Source organism: Colobus angolensis, unplaced genomic scaffold (assembly GCF_000951035.1).
Source record: "Colobus angolensis palliatus isolate OR3802 unplaced genomic scaffold, Cang.pa_1.0 Scaffold278, whole genome shotgun sequence".
NCBI lineage: Eukaryota > Metazoa > Chordata > Mammalia > Primates > Cercopithecidae > Colobus > Colobus angolensis.
The window spans coordinates 2,193,694-2,215,882 of record NW_012116021.1 but is presented as its reverse complement, the minus strand read 5'-3'; the positions used below and the strand labels follow the sequence as shown (position 1 = coordinate 2,215,882).

Genomic DNA, 22,189 nt, shown 5'->3' with positions numbered 1-22,189 from the left:
GTAGAAGATTCAAGCTGGCACTCGGCAAATATAGTTATTTATACTATAATGCTAAAAATCTTGCATTCTGCAATATCACACTCCAAAAATAACAGCAAAGGGGGTTGGGGCAGACCACTCAAAACCTATGGAATTCTGTAACCAGAGCAATAACAAAAGAGAATGAAACCTAATGATGATGCTAATGCAGTACCCCCACCACCTGTACACCAGTCCCCAGCAGCCTTATATCCTGGGGCTTATACTGCTTCCTGAGATGTAGGTCCTTTGAGATGTAATCTTAGCAGAGATGCATTCCATCAAAATTAAAACTGTGATCCAGGACAGGGCCTTCTTCATCAATTTTTTAAAACAAGGTGGGTGAGGTGTCTTCACAGCTTCTTCCATTCCACTCTCAGTTTCCCCTGAGAGCTGAACATCATGGAAAGGCTAGCAGTGCTTCTAGAAGCTACTAAACCAGTCCCTACTTGCAATAAAGGAAGGTGCTTCTAGAAAATTTTCAGCTTTTTTCTCAAGCTATTCAATTTTGTCCCTGATTATTTAAAAATATTAATGTTCGGCAGAAAATCTAACATAATTGTGGGTCATCCTGACACCATTTCCCAATTGCATATATGCTACTTCCCACCAAAAAAAACAATGTTGTTACAGACATGCGTGGTCACGAAAATAGTCACCACTTCACTCTGGTGATTCCTTCCCTTCTAGGTCAGAGGTGCCCGTGGCCCTAAGAATATGCAATACATTTCACACACACGTCACTCCAAAACCCAGAAAGTGCATCCCGGCCCTATGGCCGCACCCAGGCTTCACTCCAAAGGTGCCACTGCAGCTCACCACCAGTGCCTATGCCAGGGCACATCTCCCCTCAGTCACGTGGGGGAGAGAACACATGCAGGAGGAAAAAGATTAGCAGAGGAATATCAGAACTAGGCTCCTCAATTTTGATCACAGAAGGCAACTTCCCCGATCCTGGGCAAGAACATAAGGCTGCAGCTGATGCAGAGAAATCCCATTTCACATGCTCACAGCCTGTTTAACCCAGGCCGTCTGAAAGGAAACCAGGAAGCATCTCATGGGAATCCAGGACTGCAGACTAAAACCACTATTCTGGGCAGACAAAGGTATGCCTGAGGTCCCCATGCTCCTCCACTCACTTAACAAGTGTTTACTGAGTGCCTTGTATGTGCCAGGCACTGGGGACCAGTGAGGACCCAAGCAACACACTGAAGAGCCAAGAGCCCCAAAGAGGCGAGGGGCATGGGGTCAGCGTTCTCCTCTAGCACCAACAGGCACATGCAGTATGACTCTGGGCTAAGTCACAGCCTGGCCATGATTCCTCCATCTGTAGAACGGAGATAAACTAACCTTGCACATTTTACATGACTGTTTCCAAAAAGGTAAGACATGACTAAATTCTTTTTAAAATAAAATGTTTTTAGGAAAGGAGGGAAAGAAGGAAGGATTATTTCCCAGGCTAGATTAAAACACCTTCATATCAAGCACAGAGGGAAGGAAAAACAAACTGGAAATGGCTAAGAAACTACATAGAACTAGTGTTTTCACAAGGGCTTAGAGAAGCTTTCACAGAACTCAAGGCTTTGGGGAAGTCAATTCATTTCCTTCTGTTCTTTCTTCCTGGGCCCAGTAAGTCAGTGAGGCACTGTAATATAATCCAGTATTCAATCATCACCTTGGGGAAAAAAATGGAAAGACACCCTAAGACATAGCTCTCTTCACTGGACCATCAAAGGGCAAATCAGCTGAGACAAACACAGTAATAGACTCATTTATTTCTCAGAATTTAGTTTGCTGCTTGATATTACCTGCAAATGTGAGGCAATCACACAACGTTCTTGAGGCTCTAATCTCAGACTTGTCTGGGCACCGTCCACAGGCAGCTCAGCCCATCAGAGGTCCAAAAGAAACCTCCTAACTTGGGCCAGGTATTTTGGTTTCAAATAGTCACCCAGCTCGTCCTTAGTGACCCACACATGATGGCCCTTATTCCTGGCCTGGGAAAAGTCTCCAGTTAATAGCAGTGCTTTGAAGAAGAACACCTTGGCCCCGAGGTTACTCTCTGTCTGCACTGCCTGGGGGAACTTGAATTTGTAGTACCCACAGGGTGCATTTCCTAGGAACTTGGCTTCCATGTTGTTTTCTGAGGAGGGAGGAAAAGAAAAATCACAATTGGAAGGTAAGGATACAGACATCTGTTTACTCTGGCTCCCAAAGTTATAGGGGGTCTCTGCAAGATCTGGCCCTGAGGTAAAATCAATCCCTAGGAATAGGACTAGAGCCATTCCTGAAAAGAGCCTCCTCCCCTCTCAATCCAAATGCTTCCTGGCCCATGGAGCCCAGATTCGCTGGGTTCATTCCCATGTGCCAAGCTACTGTGTTTAGACTAAAAGTCAGCAGTGCAGTTACAATCACATCTGGGAGTCAGAGCACCTAGTTTCTACGTTCAGCCCAGCCACTATCTGTTGGTGAAGGACCAGGACATTTGGTCTGTAAAACAAAGTTCATCCACCTTTAAAACAAAGTTCATCCACCTTTAAAAAGGGTGTCACATGGAAAGCATTAAAAAGAACCCCAGTTTTAACTCCTACCAGGTGAAAAAAGTCATAAACAAAGTTAAAGACAAAAACAGATGAGTAGAAAATATCTGTAATCTATAACTAAGGGTTAATAACCCCAGCATTTCAAAGGATGGGAAAATGATGGACTGATTACTAAATGGCATCTGAAGAACTGACTAGCCAGACAGGAAAAACCAAGCTGGATCCCATGCTCAGTCCTCACATTAAAATTGATACCACATAGATCAAAGATTTAACAATAGACATTTTCACTTTTCATAAAAAATTTGTTCATTCTGGATGTTTATTTCATGGACATTTAATATTTTCCAATCTTTTCTGTATTTTTTTTTTTTCCCAAGACAGAGTCTCGCTTTGTCACCCAGGCTGGAGTGCAGTGGTGCAATCTTGGCTCACTACAACCTCTGCCTCCTGGGTTCAAAGGATTCTCATGCCTTAGCCTCCTGAGTAGCTGGGATTACAGGCATGTGCCACCATGCTCAGCTAATTTTTTTGTGTATATTTTTAGTACGGACGGGGTTTTGCCATGTTGGTCAGGCTGGTCTTGAACTTGTGGCCTCAAGTGATCCGCCTGCCTTGGCCTCCCAAAGTGCTGGGCGTATTTTCTAACTACAATAAAAACATATGAGCATTAAAAGAAAATGTAGGATGCTTTCTTAAACCTTAACATATTATTTGAGAGGGCAAGGCCTTTCTAAGAAAGAAACAAAATTTTTAAGCCCAAAAAACAAAAGATTTATATTTGTCTACATAAAAATTAAATCTTTCTGCAAGGAAAAACGAAGCACAAAAAAAGTCAAAGACAAAATGACAAACTAGGAAAAATATTTTCAACATATTCAACAAAGGAATATCTTAAGGTATAAGAAGCACTTAAAAATCAATGCAGATACTCAGAAAGCTGAGGTAGGAATTTAAGGCCAGCCTGGGCAACACAGCAAGATTCCATCTCTAAAAGAAAAAAAAAACAATGAGGAAAAAAAACAACAAATTAAAAAGAAAAATGAACCAAGCACATGAATAGTAAGCTTACATGAAAATAAATATCACTGGCCCATAAATACATTAAAAGGTGTTGAATCTTATTAACAATTTAAAGAAATAAACAACAGCATATATCATTATTAGTAGAAAGTTCAAAAACTGAGCTGTACACTGCTTGTGAAGGATAAGGAAAAAACCTGTACTTTCACACATATTTTGGAGGGGCTATAAATTAGTATAACTGCTATTAATTGGCAAGAGGTGTCAATTTAATTGCACATGTCCTTTGACCTAGCAACTCCACTTCTAGACTTTTATCCTACCAGATATACTAATTTGCCCATATGAGCAAAGATGAGTGTACAAGGATATTCACTGCAGCTTTGTTTGTAAAAACAGACTGGCTAAACAAACTGCAGTACATAAATATTATAAAACAGTATGCTGGTGTTAAAAAAGCTTCAGATAGGTCTTAATAGGCTGATCTGAAAAGATGTTTAAAAGCGTATATGAGAAAAAAGGAAGGCACATAACAGTGTACATACATGCTGCCGTTATATGGAAAGAAAGAAAACAAAACATTTATGCATTTGTATATGCATAGAGAATTTCTGAAGAGATACAGAAAAACACTATTAGTAGAGGTTGCCTCTGAAAAAGGAAAATTACATCTTACACTACATTTACTAGACACTGGTAATTTTTTTACCACATACGTGAATTGCTTTTCTCATATTAAAAAGTAAAAAAAAACACTACTAGCATTAGACAAAAAATGTATAGACAGTGTGAGCTCACATAAAATAAAAAATGTTAGCAGTGGGTATCTGTGAGTGGTGGAATTGTACTGGCATATTTCTTTACACTTCCCTGAATTTTCTAAACTTAATTCCATAAATGTATGTTACTTTTCTATAATCTGGAAGAGATGGATTAAAAATATAAACAAACTAAAAAGAAAAAAAACAGCTTATTACAAAGATGAGCAAACGATCTAAATAGGCAGTTCACAAAAGAAGTACAAACAACCAATAAACATATGAAAAGATAGTGAATCTCACTAGCAAACAGGAAAATGCTAATCTTAAAGAGAACATTTTGACTCACTAGATGGGCAAAATTTTAAAAGCAACTATTTCATACGTTGGTGAGGTTTACACAAAGAGGCACTCTCAGACACCACTCCTGGAAAACATCAATTGTTATATACATTCTGGAGGGCAACTGGGCTGCACTTACCAAAAACTGAAGTGTGCACACCTTTGAACCATTAATTCTACCTCTAGAAATTCCATCTCGCAGAAATACTGGAGCCAGTGGGGAGGAAAGGAGTGCACTTTCACTTTTTCAATATACAGTATATGCTCTTAAAGTGCTTGGGCTTTTCTTTGACATTTTATATTGTCAGATTAGTAAACGTGTAATAAGTCAATACACTATTTTATATGCATCTATTAAACATAAATACGTCTTTTAATATATTTGATATATTTCTTTTACTTTTTTTATTACAATGGCAATGTTTAAAGCAAAGCATAGTGCTCAGGCGGAACCCCTTTCCACATTGCAAACAGAAGGGGGCGCTGAGCAAGGATCAGTTGTGAATGTTCCACGGTAAGAGAGGCTGAGCACCTGAACACAATGATCCTTGCAAGAAACTCAGCTGCTGACTCCTATGTGATGGCTGAGGAGACAGCAGCAACCTCTCCTCCTACCATATTCCATTCTGTCTTGATGTCTCTCCTGCAGGCCACACAGGCCCCTTGGGAGTCAAGGGAACACACACTGGCTGCTGACATTTCGTTAGCAGGTACTTGTGCTGATGGGAGGGCAGGTAAAGTGGCTGTGCACCACAAAAATCCATTTAGTCAACATTCAACAAATGCCTATGTGCCAGGTATTTTGCTGAAAGCTATGATCAGAGCAAGGAACAGATACTGCCCATATGTTCAAGGAAGTCAAAATTCTGACTAGGGAGAAAAATGTGTTAGTAAACAATTACAGTGCAATGGCATAAGTGAAAGAACGTATTCTCCACTAGAACACAAGCTCCTAAGGAGTAGGGTAGTGTCCTGAGTAGGGTAGTGTCCTGTTATCACTGAGACCCTATATGTCTGTTGCATAAATGGAATAAGGACACACACCAGTGCTATGGGAGCTTAGAGAGGAGTAGCTCTGTCTTCCTGAAGGCTCAGGAAAGGTTTCACCATGTAACATATAATTTATAAGCTGTTTTAAAAACTGAGCAGTCAGGCCAGGAAGGAGTAAAGTATTTCATAAGGGACCAGCAGGCCCCAAAGCAGAGACACATGAAAAACCATATTATTCAAGGAATGCAAAAGGTTTGTTAAGTTTGAACTTGAATTTTACATTAATGAACAGCAAGACAGAAGACTGATGAGACTGGGATCAGGGCAAATAAGATTTGCAGGCCATGCTTGACACTTAGAATTTTTATGGGAAACCTTTTAAGAATTCTATGCAGAGAAGTGACAAGGGATTTGTGTTTCAGAAAGCTCATTTTGGCAGAATTGAAGGACACTCCACAAAACCAAGGTTAAACTTACTCGGCATCTAATTCAATCACTCAGTATAGTGCTTCTCAACCACTGTAATTTACTCCCGGGTAATATCTGGCCATGTCTAGAGATATTTTTGGTTGTTGCACTGGGGGTGGGGTTGGGGGATGAGGTAGTGCTACTGGCATCTAGTATGTAGAGGCCAGAGATACTGCTAAACATCCTGTAACGCAAAGAATAGCTCCCCAAACTTATCCGACCCCAAACACCAATAATGCCAAAGATGGGAAACCCTAGTCTAGTGAGAAGTGAAGAAGGTCACAGCTAAAGCTGTTAGAACAAAGAGAGGACTATTTAGAACAGATCACGAGGGACTCAAGGACTTATGGATGTAGGAATGAGGTCAAGGATAATTCTGAGGTTTCAAATTGAGTGAACAGACAAGCAGTGATGCCAATAAGCAGTGCTGCAAAGATAAGACAAGCAGGCTGAGAAAATGGTAGAAACATCAATTTTGAATATACTAAATTTTAAAATCTCAGTGGAACAAAGGATTCTCACCTGGTCTTCAAAAAAAAAAAAAAAAATCCTTACCTGGGTTTTTCTGCCTGAAATTTTCATAAACTTCAAAATTTCCATTAACCTTCCCACCCCCACCCTTAATCCAATTCCCCAGTCAGCCTGTAAATCCTCTGGCTGAGTCTGAAGTGAATTTTGCGGAATTTAGAGGAAGGCAGAAAACCCACCTGAGAGTGTTGCCAGGGTTCGTTCAGCTGTTCCTCGAAGGGTCTCCCCAGGCTGCCACTCTGCCTGGGGCAGTATCCAAACATCCTGGTCTCCAAGCTTCTCTCTGACTAACAGGACAAGGTTCCTGTCTAGCTTCCGGTTCAGGGATGTTCGGTCATTCTTTTCATCAGCTTCTACAGCAAAGGGGGTCAGAGGAGGTAAGAAGACTGTGATCTGCCAGAACCAAGAAGCCTGGAGTTTTACAATCTTCCTTTAAGATCTACAATCCTTGCCCTCAAAGAGCTTAGAACCAAATTACACCTCTGACCCAGCTCTCTAGCTCTGACCTCTTCCAGGGAAGAGTCTCACAATCCTGAGGAAACTAAAAGGTAAGAAATCAATAGGTAAACTTATTTGAATAGCAAACCATATTTTGAGTCTTCAAAAAAGAAACAATGATCATACTAATTCAAACACAACTACTTCATTGGTTTTTATACTATTACTGACTTAACTAGCCCCTACTCTCTCTGTTCTTCAGTCTTCATCTGTGAAACAAGGAAAATGGAACTCAATCTCCCGCTTTAAGAGGGATTTCACATAAAACACAGGAATTAGTGGAAAAAAGCTTCAATTGCCCCATTCTCAGTCTCAAACTTGGAGTTAAACACAGATAACATTCACAAAGTTTAACTGAGAGAAAAGTCTATTCCAATACCCTTACCTCTCACTCGAAAACAAGACAGACTTCTAAAGTCATATTATGGTAGATATGAGCAACAGAGAAAAGAATATGAAATTATTTGTTACTTAAAACACAAAGCAGGGGCTAAGCAACTGTCTTTTATTTGGGAACCCAAATACCCCTTTTCCCTTCCTTCTTGCTGGCCTAAAAGGATCACAACCTGTTATGCGAGCTCCAAGTTTGAACTGTAGAAATGTCTGCTCCCACGTGTCTTCCAAATCTTGCACCAGCAATATATCCTGTTCATCTTGTTCATCATAAAGGTCGGCTTTCTTCTTTGCCAATCGCTGGTTTTCATCAAGAGCACGAAGCTCATGGTCTGAATACACGCTTCTCTCTATCTCAATCTGGGAAAATTAAAAGGGCAAAAAACTACCTTAATCTGGCAAAACTAAAAGAAAAAAACAAACAGGAAGAATAAAATAAGAGATATGTCACACTTGGCAGGCCGAGAAGTTTATCACCCAACATAACTAGATATACAATCAAAACACCATGCAGAAAGGAAACAGAGGGAAAAAAAGGTCCTCTGAACTTTGGGCTTGAGTTACATTTGCCAAAAATGTTAGAATATCACTGGGGGTCAAGACTGCTACAAAAACAGATAGCTAGGTTGGGCAATGCCTGCTCACTTACCACAATCCAGTCATGTCAGTCTTTGATCAGAATCTCACTCACCAAGGACTTTCCTGTTCAGGGACCTTCAAGAGGCTGTTCCTTCTTCCTAGAATGTTTTTCCTCACATTCTTTCTTCTGGGAGAGTCCTACTCATCCTTCTGACTTCAATTTAAATAGGACTGTCTCAGAGAGATATTTCTCATATAGAGAAAAACCTGTATTCAGAAAGCCTGAAACATTCCTTGACACTCACCATAAAATCAAAATGTGATGTATTTGTTAAACACTCTTGTAGTGTCCTGTATTTTCCTTAACAACACTTATCAGGGTCTGCATTTCGTTGTATGACTATTTGCTTACTGACTGATCCTCTCACCCAACTAGACTGAAGTACTCTGAGAACCAGAGCTACTTCTGCCTTACTCATTACAGCATCTCTATCACTTAGCATACTCTCTGATGCACAGTATGGGCAGACTGAATATCTGTAGGGTGAGTAATGAATATTTGTCAAGCGAGCGAATAAATGAATAAATGAAGCAAAAAGCACAGAAGTTTATCGTTCTCAATAGACCAAGACAAAAACATCTCACCCTTCAATCACTTTCTGTAGCGACTTCACACCCTCACAGCCACTATACTGTTTTTGCCCATGCTTCCTCACTTGCCCCTCACACAGATAGCTCCATGAGGTAAAACAGAGCAGGCTTATCATAGGCATCTTACAGATGTGCCCACCGCCTCTTGTATTTCCTTCTTAACATTCATCACATCATAAACACTTTCTCCCTCCAGACTTGTAAACTCCTAGTGACAGGGACCGATTCTTCTTCACCACAGGATCCCTACTGTGTTGCATGAACAAGAAGTAACTCTCCAAAGAGTTGCCTAAAGTGACAATAAAGACGGCCAATGAAAAGAAACCACTTTTTGTTGAACATCTATGTATCAAACCAAGTCAGTAAGGTAGGTACTATTCTGCGAATAAGTACCGTATACTTAAGTTCAGAGAGGTGAAATTACTCGCTCAAAGTCACGCAGAATAAACGTCACTCTGAACCCTGCATCTCAGTCCCACCTGCTGCAGTAGAGACGCCATCTCTTCCTGCAATGGGGTCAACGGCTTGGAGACTAGAGGTGGCCGCTGCAGGCACAACGCGCCCAACAGGCGCCATGGGGATCCGTTGCTTGAGGATGCGGCCGCAAGAGCCAGGCTGCGAAAGTTTAGACTACCGGCCCAGAGCCTCTCGAACCGCCGCCAGCTCCCCGCCACCCCTAACAGCGTCCGCCTTACGGGCGCCGCCATCTTTCGATTTCCCACAATGCGCCGCGGCTCCCAGGGAGCCCTCAGCCGCGGGAGCGGCAAACTAGGGGAGAGTTCAGTCCCGGAACTGCTAGAACGAACCATTCGCATATGGAGTGATAAGCCCACATCTCAGAACATTAAAAAAGGGAAAGAATCCCCTAGTGAACCACAATGAAAGTCTTATTGAGCATTTAAATGGAAATAAAAAAATTCAGTGGACCTGATGAAGAGTATGATGACTTTCCCTTCTGTCTCCTCCCCGACACTCATGGTACCGGCGCCACCGGCGCCGGCGCAGCTATGACTGACGCTGCCAACGGAAGCTGACTGGGGTCAATTCAAGTCATGCAGGCTGTAAGAAACGTGCGGTCGTGGTTCTTGCGGTCCTGGACTTGGCCCCAGACAACCGGGTAACAAATGACTGCCCTCTCGAGCCCACCGCCACCTCCAGGGCTATGCTCCTACTCGTGTCCCTTGAGCCACCCGGGCCCCAGTGACCGTTAGTTAGGTCGTGGTCCTCACAGAGCTTTTCTTCCCGGCAGGGTCGTGGCCAGGACGCCAGCCCGGACAATCCACACAGACGCCCGGCAGCTCCAAGACGCTGTGGCCAAGCAGAAAGTTGAAGAGAAGGCGGCGGCTCCCAGCCACACCAGGTTCAGGTGAGCCTCACTTGGACCAGCCCTCTGGAGACCCGCAACCCCTGCCTCTTGCCCGACACCCTCCAGAGTCAGAACCAGTGAATTTTCAGCTCTGTCACTTGCTATCCGTGGGACCTTCTGCAAATAAATCTGAGCCTCAGCCTTCTCATCTAAAAATGCGGATAATGTTGAGAGAGGTGGTGAGAATCAGATGAGCCGTGGTACAGAGTAAACGTTCAGTGAACATTCGTTAAATCAATGAGTGAATGTGAGATGTCCATAACATGTATCAGCGTTCTTTCCTTCTGAGATGGAGATCTTTTCAGACTAACAACCTTCCCTGCCTCCAACACAAAATGGGGAGGTGGAGGGCGCTAGCGATGGAACAGATGCTCCTGCACATCTTACAGATGGTCCAGGGTGTGTTTTGTGCTCAGCCCTAGGAACTGGCATCTTGCTTCCCACCAGTGCCACCACCTCTGTGTGCTCTGTACACATCCACTTAACTTCACATCCATTTAACAAACATTTACCAAGAATCTACTATGAGTGAGACACCATGCTAGGTGCCGTGAATACAGATACAAAAGGTCATTCCTCCCCACAGGTAGTTCATAGTCTTTGAGGGAAGACATACATGCAAACATTTTCACCATAATTTGCTCAATAGTATAACAGAGGTAAGCATTCTTTGGAAGTATGAAAACGTAAGTGCCTAACTCCTGGCCGAGTGCAGTAGCTCATGCCTTTAATCCCAGCACTTTAGGAGACCGAGGTGGGCGAATCACTTGAGGTCGGGAGATCGAGATTAGCCTGGCCAACATGGCAAAACCCCATCTCCACTAAAAATACAAAAACTAGCCAGGCCTGATGGCTGGTACCTGTAATCCCAGCCACTCAGGAGGCTGAGGCAGGAGAATCGCATGAACCCGGGGGGCGGAGGTTGCAGTGAGTCAAGTACACGCCACTGTACTCCAGCCCACTGTACTCCAGCCTGGGTGACAGATTGAGACTCTGTCTCAAAGGAAAAAACCAAAAAAAACAGAATAAGTGTCTTATTCCTGAGGAAATCAGGCAAGACCATGGAGAAAAGAACATGGGAGCTCAGAAGCGAATGGGAGTTCATCTGGACAAGTTAAAGTGGGTCACTGGAGACAAAGGTAACCATCTGTGTAAAGGCATGTGGTATGAAAATCATGGTGTGGCCGGGCGCGGTGGCTCAAGCCTGTAATCCCAGCACTTTGGGAGGCCGAGACGGGCGGATCACGAGGTCAGGAGTTCGAGACCATGCTGGCTAACACGGTGAAACCCCGTCTCTACTAAAAAATACAAAAAGCTAGCCGGGCGAGGTGGCTGGCGCCTGTAGTCCCAGCTACTCAGGAGGCTGAGGCAGGAGAATGGCGTAAACCCGGGAGGCGGAGCTTGTAGTGAGCTGAGATCCAGCCACTGCACTCCAGCCTGGGTGACAGAGCAAGACTCCGTCTCAAAAAAAAAAAAAAAAAAAAAAATCATGGTGTGTTCAGGTGTGTATGTGATGGCAGATGAGGCCAACAAGACAAGAAGGAATCAGAATGTCAAGGGTCTTGTCTGTCACACTGGAGCTTTTACACTGTCTCCACTGAAGGCAGTGAGGAGCTGCTGAAAGGATCTAAACCAAGATTCTGTTGTAGTCATTTCTTAAACAATGCCAGGCACTGTTCAGAGTATTGGGGATATATCCCTGACCAAACAGACAAAAAGCCCTGCCCTCATAAAACTTAAATTCCAGTGGGTAGAAGACAGTAAATAGAAAACAAGTAAAATGTAGGAGTATAATGATTGGAAAGGGGAGATGGGGGTCCAGCAGGCCTGCATAGCCACATTCTGTAGGACCTTGTCGGCCACTGTGAGGACTTCAGCTTTTACTCTGAATGAGATGGGGGGCCAATGGAAATTGCTGAATAAAGGGTTGACATGATCTTGCTGACAAGATCTTGTAAGCCCTTTGGCTGCTGTGTTGATATTAAACCATAGGAGAGCAAGAATGGAAGCTGGGAAAAGTCCTCTAAGCAGTTAGAAGACTATTGAAATAATCCAGACAAGAAATGATGGTGGCTTGAACCATGGTTATTGCCATGGAGGTATTATAAATGGTCTGACATATTTTGAAGGTAGAACAAGCAGGATTTGTTAATATACAGTGTGAGAAAAAGAGAGGAGCGAAGGAAGACCCCAAAATTTTTTGGGCTAAACAACTGGAAAGATGGAGTTGTCATTAAGATGGGGAATACTGCAGGAGTTTGGATGGGGGTTGTTGAGATGCTTAATAAACATTCAAGTGGCGATACAATGTAGACCATTAGAAATGGAGCTCAAGGGCCGGGTGTGGTGGCTCACACCTGTAATCCCAGCACTTTGGGAGACTGAAGCAGGCACATCACCAGGTCAGGAGTTTGAGACCAGCCTGACCAACATGGTGAAACCCCGTCTCTCCTAAAAATACAAAAATTAGCCAGGTGTGGTGGCACAAGTCTGTAATCCCAACTACCCAGGACACTGAGGCAGGAGAATCGCTTGAACCTGGGAGGTGGAGGTTGCAGTGAGCCAAGATCGTGCCACTGCACTCCAACCTCGGCGAGACTCCATCTCAAAAAAAAAAAAAAAGAAAAGAAATGGAGTTCAAGGGACAGATTTTAGCTAGAGATATACAGTTGGGAGACATCATAGAGATATTTAAACCATGAGATGACAAAATAACATTAATAGCGTAAATGTAGATGAAGAGAAGAGGTTCAAGGATTGAACCCTGGAGCACTCTCACATTTAGAGATTTGGGAGACTAGGAAGAACCATCAGAAGAGACAAGGAACTTCCGGAGAGATAATAGGAAAACCAGGAGAGATCATTTGTTTTTTAATTTGGCTCAAAGTAGGGAGATCACTGTGTCAAATGCTGCTGATGTGATAGGTTGCTAGATCAATAACAGAATTGTGTATTGTATTTAGCAATGTGGAGTTAGTCGGATTAAAGCATTTTTGGTGGAATGGTAGGGGCTCATATCTGATTGAAATGGGTTCAGGGAGAATAGAGGCAGAGGACAGGAAGAAACAGTAAGTATAGTCAGTACCTTAAAGTTCCTTAAGAGGGCTCTGCTCTAAGGGAATAGAGAAATGGACGGTAGCTCCCAGGAGGTGGGTTCAAGAGGTTTGGAGGGTTGTTTTGTTATTTTTTCAGTTTGGAATATAACAATATGTTTTGCCATTGGGAGTAGTGCAGTATACAGGGGAAAAAACAAGTGATACTGGAGTGGGGACATTGTGGGAACAGTGTCCTTCAGGGGCTAATACACAAGTGGAGCACTGTAACAGGAGAGAGCACAACGGCTGTGGGCACAGATGTTCGGTAGCGGGAGTTGGAAGAAAGTCTGATTGCTTCTATTCACCCGTGGAGGTCATCCACTCAGCAGTGAGGAAGCAAGGAGTTGGAGGTTAGAGGAGACAAAAGAAGGTATAAAAGAGTCATCTAGGAGAATGGAAGGATAATTGAACTGGGGATGTGCTGTACGATTGCCAGGCAGTTCTAATCACTTATAAGGTCAAACCCACAGGAAAGAATATACTTGTAACCTTTGAATACCAGTGTGTTTTTGTTTTGCCTTTTAAAATACCTCTAGAAAAGCAGGTAGGGCTGGGGTGAGAGTAACCCTCAGATTATAATATAATTTCTAAAATGGAATCTATTGTATTTCAAGTGGCTGTGGTGGGTACAAACATGAATCTGATTTATGTGTGTAGGCCTAGTGGAACAGCAAGTTTATTTCCAGTTCCATTGCTGAAGGATGGTTGTGTGTGTTCAAATTTTAAAAATCACAGCTTTGGGAGGCTGAGGCAGGAGAATGGCGTAAACCCGGGAGGCGGAGCTTGCAGTGAGCTGAGATCCGGCCACTGCACTCCAGCCTGGGCGACAGAGCGAGACTCCGTCTCAAAAAAAAAAAAAAAAAAAAAAGTCACAGCTTGGTGAGGAAAGCTCTAGACTGAAACAGATCTCCTAGGTCCAAGACTTGGCTTCTCTTACTAACCCTATTTCCCTATTGGTACCTAATTTTTGCCATCTGAAAATAAAGAGTACTTTAGCTAGAAATAGCCAGAAAGCAGCTTGGACTAAGACAGTGGAAGATCTTGAATGCAAGACAATGTGTTCACATCTGATTCTATTGGGACATTAGAAACATTGATTTCCAGACCCCAATCAGAAGTCCAGGGTGAAGCTTAAACATCTGTATGCTTCACAGCTGACTGATGTTCAGCCTGCATTGAAAACCACTGGTCTAGGGTAGAGGTTGGCAAAGTGGTTCACTGGGCAAATCTGGCCAGTTGCCTGTTTTTCTAAGTAAAGTTTTATTGGAACACAGCCTATTAATTTACTGTTGTCTATACCTGTTTTGGGGATATAGTGGAAGAGTTTAGTAATTGGGACAGAGACCTGTTGGCCCGCAAAGCCTAATATATTTACTATCTGGCCCTTTACAGAAAAAGTTTGCTGTCCTTTATCCCAGGGGATTCTGGATTTTTTTTAATGGTAATGATATGAGTATTATTTTTGTCTCATTTTGTATAAAGTAGAGTCCAGATATTGTCGATGGTTGATGAAACAAGAAACAGGTTTGACTGTATTTTTTAAATTGTGAGAAGAGGAACCTACAAAAGATCTGAAAATAACGATATGGGTATACTAGCAGGGACAAGGAAGATGGGGAGTATGAATTAAAATCTCTTCTCATAGCAGAAAGTCCCTGGATGTGTCTGAAGTCAACAAGTCAAGAAACAGCCTCATAAGCACAGTAGTCACAGATGCAGTGGTGGCACCAGAAGGACTGAAAAGGAATGGTGGGGGCAGCCACTTCAGAAGCAGCAGGGGGCAGAGAGCTGTTGTTTTTTAACCATGTGTTGTATTTCTTTGACTTTTAAAAAGTTGAGACAATTTTAAATAAAATCTTTCTTCTAATTGCAGCATTTACCCTCCCATTCCAGGAGAGGAGAGCTCTCTGAGGTGGGCGGGAAAGAAATTTGAGGAGATCCCAATCGCACACATTAAAGCATCCTACAACAAGTAAGTGGGAAGGGAAACACTGGGCAGGTCTAGCATGAGATTCTTTCTGCTTCAAAGGGAAAGTCAAGCTTGGCCCTGAATACCCTGGGGTAGAAATGAGGGTGCTAAGTGCTGCATGATGGCACCAATGTAGAGCAGCATCTTCCTCCTCATTTGAGGAACCACCTGCTGTCTTTACAAAGCTTATTCAAGTTTTGTCAAAATGTGAAATAGGGTGGGCATTTCCTAGTTACAAGATTTCTTTGCTTTCCTTGAAAATAGTTTTGCTCAGTAGTTGGAAGAAGTGTATTAGGGGCATATGGTCCCACCATGAAGGTGTTTATTAAGTGTTGCTGATAGGGAATGGATGATATATAAATTAAAAGAAATATGATTCAAGATATTAATATGATTTATTAATACACTAACCAGAATCTAAACGTGTAAATAGATATTGTCCTTACTGTGGGCCACTGTGCACTGGCCTCTGCCTTGTAGAGCTAAATGTGGATGGTGAGTTTAAAGTGACAAGACTAGTGTTCTTGTGTGGCTTACAGACGGGGGCAGTGCCAAGGGAATTCCTAAACATATGTTGGCAACAGAAGCATTTCTGGTATTAGTGACAACTTTGCAGGTTGGCCCTCACTTGGAAATTAGATCAGTATTTGGTCACAGCCAACCCACCCAGCAATTTAGAGACCAGCACAAGAGACTAGAGTCATGGGCTAAAGTGTGTGGCACAGATGAAATGCTCTAGGATTCATTTCAGCATTTGTCAGGTAAACGTAAAGTGACAGCAATTGGATTTCCTTTTTTTCCCCCTTTCAGGCTAATAAGGACATAGGCTAACTCTGCATTTAAGTGTCTATGGTCTACTCTGTACAGCACTGTTTAGGCTGTCACAGAGACAAGCAATTATGCATCTATTCAGTATGGAAAACTCTAGAAACTCTGGTAGGGGGAATGGCAGAGCCATAGCCAGGATAACAAGCGGATGACCCAAGCTCAGGGCTGACTCCAGCGGGCCTCCCCTTTAGTCACTTCTCCTGCCTCCTTCTGTGAGCTCTCAGAGCTCTCCAGACCAGAAATAGGATGATGATGACTAAAGGGGAAATCGAAAGCATATCTGAGGATTTCTTAAGGCATAATCTTAATTGTATTAATAAGTTAACTTATTAGAGACGATTAGGAAAAAGCTGTGGGTGGATGCAGTGGCTCACACCTATAATCCCAGCCCTTTGGGAGGATCACTTGAGGCCAGGAATTTAAGACCAGCCTGGGGAACATAGTGAGACCCAGTCTCTACAAAAATACAAAAATTAGCTGGGCGTGGTGACATGCACCTGTAGTCCCAGCTACTTGGGAGGCTGAGGTGGGAGGATGGCTTGAACCCAGGAATTGGAGGCTGCAGTGACCTGTGATCATGCCACTGCACTTCCAGCCTGGGCGACAGAGTGAGACCCTGTCTCACAAAAAAAATAGAAAAAAAGAGAAAAGTTTTACTTGTTTAAAATAATTTTTGATCATGAAATACAGTGTCATAAGCATCAAAAGTATCCAATATGAGGCCAGGCACAGTGGCTCATGCCTGTAATCCCAGCACTTTGGGAGGCCAAGGCGGGGAGATCACCTAAGGTCGGGAGTTCAAGACCAGTCTGACCAACATGGAGAAACCCTGTCTCTAGTAAAAATACAAAATTAGCCGGGTGTGGTGGCACATGCCTGTAATCCCAGCTACTTTGGAGGCTGAGGCAGAAGAATCGCTTGAACCCGGGAGGCAGAGGTTGCTGTGAGCCAAGATCATGCCATTGCACTCCAGCCTGGGCAACAAGAGCAAAACTCCGTCTCAAAAAAAAAAAAAAAAATATGGTAGTGTTGCTAATATTTTTTTAAGAGTCCTTTTAGAGCTATACACTGAAATATTTACAGATGAAATGATAGGTCTGGGATTTACTTCAAAATAATCCATTGGTGAGGGGAGTGGGGTGGGAACAAGGTTTATAAATGAAACTGAATTGGATATGAGTTGACAATTGTTGAAGCTGGTTGATGGGTCCATCAGATTTCATAAGTTATTCTCTTCACTTTTGTGTATATTTAAAACTTTCCCCAATAAAGTCATTTTCTGGGTGATACTTATAACTACTCTCAGATTATGGAGCGCCCTTTAGATTATGTGACTTACCAGTTTTCAGTCAGGTTTAAGGGAGAATTCTGACCTTTCCTGATACTTCTTGTAGGAGTTCAAAACATGTTCATCTGATAAGCTCAAAGTAGAAGCAACTGAATTCCTTTTTCTTTCTCACCCAGGCTTCTAGGGGCATAGATTAGCTCTCTCTTATTTCCCTAAAGAAGAGTTGTATCCTGTGTGTTTCTTCTGCTTTTCTCAGCACACAGATCCAGGTAGTCTCTGCCAGTAATGAGCCCCTTGCCCGTGCTTCCTGTGGCACAGAGGGATTTAAGAATGCCAAGAAGGGCACAGGCATCGCAGCACAGACAGCAGGCATAGCCGCAGCGGCGGTAAGTGTGTGTTCCTTTGGCTTCCCTCTGTAGTGTGTGTTTACTTTCTGCATAGCTCATCACTGAGTGGAGAATCCTCATTATACTACCCATTCAGAAGCAAGGGTTTGTCATGGCAGCTTAGATGTCCTGACATTGGGGCACTGGTTTGAAAAGGTTTATGTGAAAGACTCCTCTTTTTTCTTTCTCTCAGCTTCATTAGAGGTGAAGCCCCTGTTTGTTCATTCTAGGATGTAAGAGCCAAGATACCAAAGGCTTGAGAACCAAAGACCCCTCAATTTAAAAACCATTAGCCAGGTGGGGTGGCACCTGCCTGTAGTTCCAGCTACTTGGGAGGCTGAGGCTGGATGGCTTGAGCCCAAGAGCTTGAGGCTGCAGTGAGCTATGATCTCACCACTGCACTAAAGCCTGGGCAACAGAGAGACCCTATCTCCAAAAAAAATTAAAAATAGGCCGGGCGTGGTGGCTCACAGTTGTAATCCCAGCACTTTGGGACGCCAAGGCAGGCGAAGAGATCGAGACCATCCTGGCCAACATGGTGAAACCCCGTCTCTACTAAAAATAGAAAAATTAGCTGGATATGGTGGTGCACGCCTGTAGTCGCAGGTACTCAGGAGGCTGAGAATGACTTGAACCCAGGAAGCGGAGGTTGCAGTGAGTCGAGATCACGCCACTGTACTCCAGCCTGGTGACAGAGCGAGACTCCATCTCAAGAAAAAAAATAAAAGAAAGACCCATGGTTTGGGGTTGGGGGAGATATGATAGTCTATTTGGAGAGGATATAGTATCGTGAGGACTCATACGATACCAGTTCCAGTATGAACTGTTGTAGACCTTTTTTAGAAGCAAATTGGCAAGGTGCTGCTATTGGTATAGTTATTGAGCATCTACATGTGCCAGACACTTTACATTTATTATCTTGAATCTTCAAAGACCCTCAGAATTATCCACATTTTCATAAGCCATTTGAGATTCAGAGTGTGTGACTTGCCCAGAGCCATGCACTGATTCAGTTCACTCATCGGAACCCAGATTGGTCTGGGACCAAAGCCTGCACAATTTCTACTATAGCACAGGCCTTACAAATGTTCAGACTGCCAAACCAGATGTATTTCCTGAAGGAAAACCTTGACCTTCAAACAAGGCAAGGCACCCCAACATATTGATTGCATGTACTATCATCAGAAATCAAAATGCTGTAAATACCCAACCATGGACGGATCATATACTATGAAAAGAAGTACGTCAGTGTTCACAGTGGCTTCTGCATGGTGGGTCATGAGTGAGTTCTGTGTATTTTCCCATTTTTGTAATGAACTGCCTTTATTATCAAGAAAGAAAATTTCAACTCTAACTACTTAGAGATTTTAAACAATACTTTTGAAGTGGGTATTTAGGTTCAGCCTTGAAGCCTAGGGTGGTGCCTCATGGTCTGAAATTCTGCATGTGCCCACCTGAGAAAAACCTGAGCAATATTTAGAAATCTCCATTAGGTGGCGGTGCTGTCCTAGGCTAAACAGATCACAGTCACGTGAATTCTGCAACCTGCCAAATTCTGTGTTCTCTGCTGGCGCTTGTCCTCCACTATAGCCATCTGCCCTTTGCCTCCCTGTTTACTTTTCTGGGTGCCCTTTCCCTGAGCTCATATACCCCCCTTGCTCTAGGAGGCAGTAACAAGAGATTTGGATGCAGTAGTTCTCTCTCCAGGGCACTAACCGCTCATTGCTTCTCTCCAGAAAGCTACACAAAAGGGTGTGACCCATATCCGAGTTGTGGTGAAAGGCCTGGGGCCAGGACGCTTGGTAAGCTACAGTGATTTCTGTAGTGTGTGTGCCTCCTAGTAAGTGAGAATCTGGGGCTTGAGAGCAGAGTACAGAGAGATTAGAAAACACCCTTTAGTGGATTTCCATGTTTGCTTGAAGTTCCCGTCTGTTGTTTCTATAATCGACTAAGCCCCTCAGAGCAAGCCTAGATCACTTAGTATAATTCATCAGACACTCACTGAGTGCCTGCTGTGTGCCATGCACTGGGAATTTGAAGGTGGTTCCTGGGGGAACTGTCACACATCTCTCAGAACAGACTGGTGAGTGCAGTGGTAAAGCATGTGCCAGAGTGCTGGGAGCCCATCAGGGGATCCCGTACCTAGCAAGGATAATCTTTCCTGATGATCATTAGCACAGATAATCTTTAGCTTCCTCAAAGAGGTGACATCTGACTTTGCAGGAATAATGAGGTATTAGGGAGGTGGAGGCACAGCGGGTGGTGGGGGACATTGCAGGCAGAGAAAACTGCCTAAGTAAGCTACAGAAGTATGATACCCAAGGTGTGCCAAGATCTACAGGAAATCTTTGTTCAGACTGTAAAGCACAACGTGGAAAGTGGTGAGTATGATTTGAGAGGGGGACAGTGAAAACCTGACTAAAGGGTTTGGGTGGAGACGTTTGTGAGAGTAGAATAGGATTGGGATTATAGGTATCAAAGCCAGTGGGCATCTCACCCCTCCCTTCCCTTCTCTACCCGACCCTGTCCCTCTCCGAACCCTGCCTGGAAACACTGGATCATCATTTCTGGGACCATGCCATTCTACTTTTCTTTCTGCTCCTTCCAGTCTGCCATCCACGGACTGACCATGGGGGGCCTGGAAGTGATCTCAATCACAGACAACACCCCAATCCCGCACAACGGCTGCCGCCCCAGGAAGGCTCGGAGGCTGTGATGGGAAGGAAGCCTGCACTTGGACCTGACCTCAAGCCTCAGCTCCAGTGGAACCTTGTAAAATGCTCCCTGTCAGAGCTCTCTCCAGAATATGCTTGTTAGAGATCCTTCAAACAGTAAGGGAGAGCTTTGCCTCCTTACACAGTGTCCTTTGCTTGCATCTCCAGCTGGAGATGGGTGTGCCCAGAAGTAAGCTTTGCATCTCTTACAAGAGGGGAGCTACAGGGGCAGCCGTGGCCTAGGCCCAACCTCTGCTCAGAGAAAATAAATATCTGTACCATCTGTCGTAATTTTGAGATTTTTGTTTCAGAGTTACATAATTCCTACTTCCTCCTGAAAAAGTGTGATTTGAGGTGAGACCTTGGATGAAAGGGTTAAAATGTAAATGTGAGTTGCTATTTACCAGACACCTTTGGTTTCAGATATTTCTTTTCTAGCCCCTTACCCAAGATGTCCAGAGCTAATCCTAGTAACTTTTCTTATTAATGACTTGTAATTTAGCCCAGATTGAGAACTTTTCGCCACCTACCTCTGGATTCTGATAGATTTCACCATTATGGGCATGTTTAAAGTTAGCCCTAAACACAGGATTTTCTACAAGTGGACAGTCAGACTCCCCACACTAAAGTGGCAGTCATCGTTTACACTCCATGGGCTTCAGCAGTCCCAGCACTAACGAGAGAGTGCCCTAAAAGCGGGGAGGGTAGAGTTGTCTAAAACATGATTCTTGGCCAGGAGCAGTGGCTTACACCTGTAACCCCAGCACTTTGGGAGGCCAAGGCGGGTGAATCACTTGAGTCCAGTTTGAGACCAGCCTGGGCAACATAGTGAAACCCCATCTCTACCAAAAATACAAAAATTAACCAGGCATGGTGGCGTGTGCCTGTAATCCCAGCTACTCTGGAGGCTGAGGCATGAAAATCGCTTGAACCCAGTAGGGGGAGGCTGCAGTGAGCTGACACGTGCCACTGCACTCAAGCCCAGGTGACAGCGAGACTCTGTCTCAAAAAAAAAAAAAAACCTGATGATTCTCTAGAAAATAGGGTGGATGGCAGGATGGGCTTGAGTAGAGCCCAAATCTAGAAGTGCAGAAGGCAAGTTGATAAGGAACCTGGGTAGTGCTGGCAGTGGGGCGCAACTCAGGACCCCCAGGCAGGACTGACTGCTCCTCTGCTGGGGCTCTAGGGTTCCTGGATACGGCACAGAAGCCAAAGGTGGGGGCTCTATAGACACGACCAGAGAGGCCCCTCTTCCATAGGCAGAAAAGACCAAAGGTAAGAGTATCACCAGAAGCTGAGAAGGAGTGGTCAAGTACGCAAAAGCACTGTTCCTTCCAGATGAGTGCAGGAAGGGCCTGCTGACCAGAAGGGGAAGGTACTGTGGGGTTTTACTTCTGTGTCCAGCCAGCTAAGCACTGTGATCTGCCTGAACTCAGTATAGGAAAAGACACAGATGCCCCTTAAATAGGCAAGAAGCTGTGTTAGGGCAAAGAAAGGAAGATCATGAACCAAGACCTGAATTTAGAAGGAAAAATGCCTCCCTACTGCCTTCTCTTTAATCTTTAGCAGGACCTATGAAGGTCATCTTGTGACAAGTGACCAAAGAAGCCCAACCGGAGGCTTCTTGGATCAAAGCCACTGTCGGAAGGAATTAGACCATTTGACCACAAAACTACGTATAAACACAATGCATAAAAACATGGTGCGTTTGAAAACTGCACTTTGTGCCGGGCGCGGTGGCTCACGCCTGTA

At 43.8% G+C, this 22,189-nt stretch overlaps 2 protein-coding genes across 5 annotated transcripts; one reads left to right on the top strand and one right to left on the bottom strand.

Annotated features, from left to right (window-relative positions):
- Positions 1-1,773: 1,773 nt before the first annotated feature.
- Positions 1,774-9,702, bottom strand: MRPL46 (mitochondrial ribosomal protein L46). 2 transcript variants are annotated; one of them, XM_011948338.1, is made up of 4 exons: positions 9,271-9,510; positions 7,735-7,921; positions 6,850-7,020; positions 1,774-2,161 (listed from the first exon to the last, which is right to left on the bottom strand). In XM_011948338.1, exons 1-4 carry the CDS (start codon positions 9,496-9,498, stop codon positions 1,911-1,913), a joined length of 837 nt encoding a protein of 278 aa, XP_011803728.1. In that variant the 5' UTR covers positions 9,499-9,510; the 3' UTR covers positions 1,774-1,910. The 2 variants fall into 2 exon arrangements, with proteins under 2 accessions (XP_011803728.1, XP_011803727.1); XM_011948337.1 differs by having other exon boundaries at positions 1,775-2,161; positions 6,850-7,023; positions 9,271-9,702.
- Positions 9,703-9,827: 125 nt separating this feature from the next.
- On the top strand, positions 9,828-20,724 carry MRPS11 (mitochondrial ribosomal protein S11). Of its 3 annotated transcripts, none has more exons than XM_011948340.1 (6): positions 9,828-9,908; positions 10,041-10,157; positions 15,126-15,224; positions 17,594-17,723; positions 19,460-19,525; positions 20,332-20,724. In XM_011948340.1, exons 1-6 carry the CDS (start codon positions 9,844-9,846, stop codon positions 20,437-20,439), a joined length of 585 nt encoding a protein of 194 aa, XP_011803730.1. In that variant the 5' UTR covers positions 9,828-9,843; the 3' UTR covers positions 20,440-20,724. The 3 variants fall into 3 exon arrangements, with proteins under 3 accessions (XP_011803730.1, XP_011803729.1, XP_011803731.1); XM_011948339.1 differs by having other exon boundaries at positions 9,844-9,908; positions 10,023-10,157; XM_011948341.1 differs by lacking the exon at positions 15,126-15,224 and having other exon boundaries at positions 9,844-9,908; positions 10,023-10,157.
- Positions 20,725-22,189: the final 1,465 nt, after the last annotated feature.

Coding starts and splice junctions, on each gene's coding strand:
- MRPL46 (XM_011948337.1), bottom strand. CDS start 9,606: ATGCGAATGGTTCGTTCTAGCAGTTCCGGGACTGAACTCTCCCCTAGT. Junction 7,922..9,270: donor TGGCGTCTCTACTGCAGCAG/GTGGGACTGAGA, acceptor TAATTTTCCCAG/ATTGAGATAGAGAGAAGCGT. Junction 2,162..6,849: donor AACCCTGGCAACACTCTCAG/GTGGGTTTTCTG, acceptor CTCCCTCCTCAG/AAAACAACATGGAAGCCAAG.
- MRPS11 (XM_011948339.1), top strand. CDS start 9,844: ATGCAGGCTGTAAGAAACGTGCGGTCGTGGTTCTTGCGGTCCTGGACT. Junction 9,909..10,022: donor ACTTGGCCCCAGACAACCGG/GTAACAAATGAC, acceptor TGGTCCTCACAG/AGCTTTTCTTCCCGGCAGGG. Junction 17,724..19,459: donor CAGGCATAGCCGCAGCGGCG/GTAAGTGTGTGT, acceptor GCTTCTCTCCAG/AAAGCTACACAAAAGGGTGT.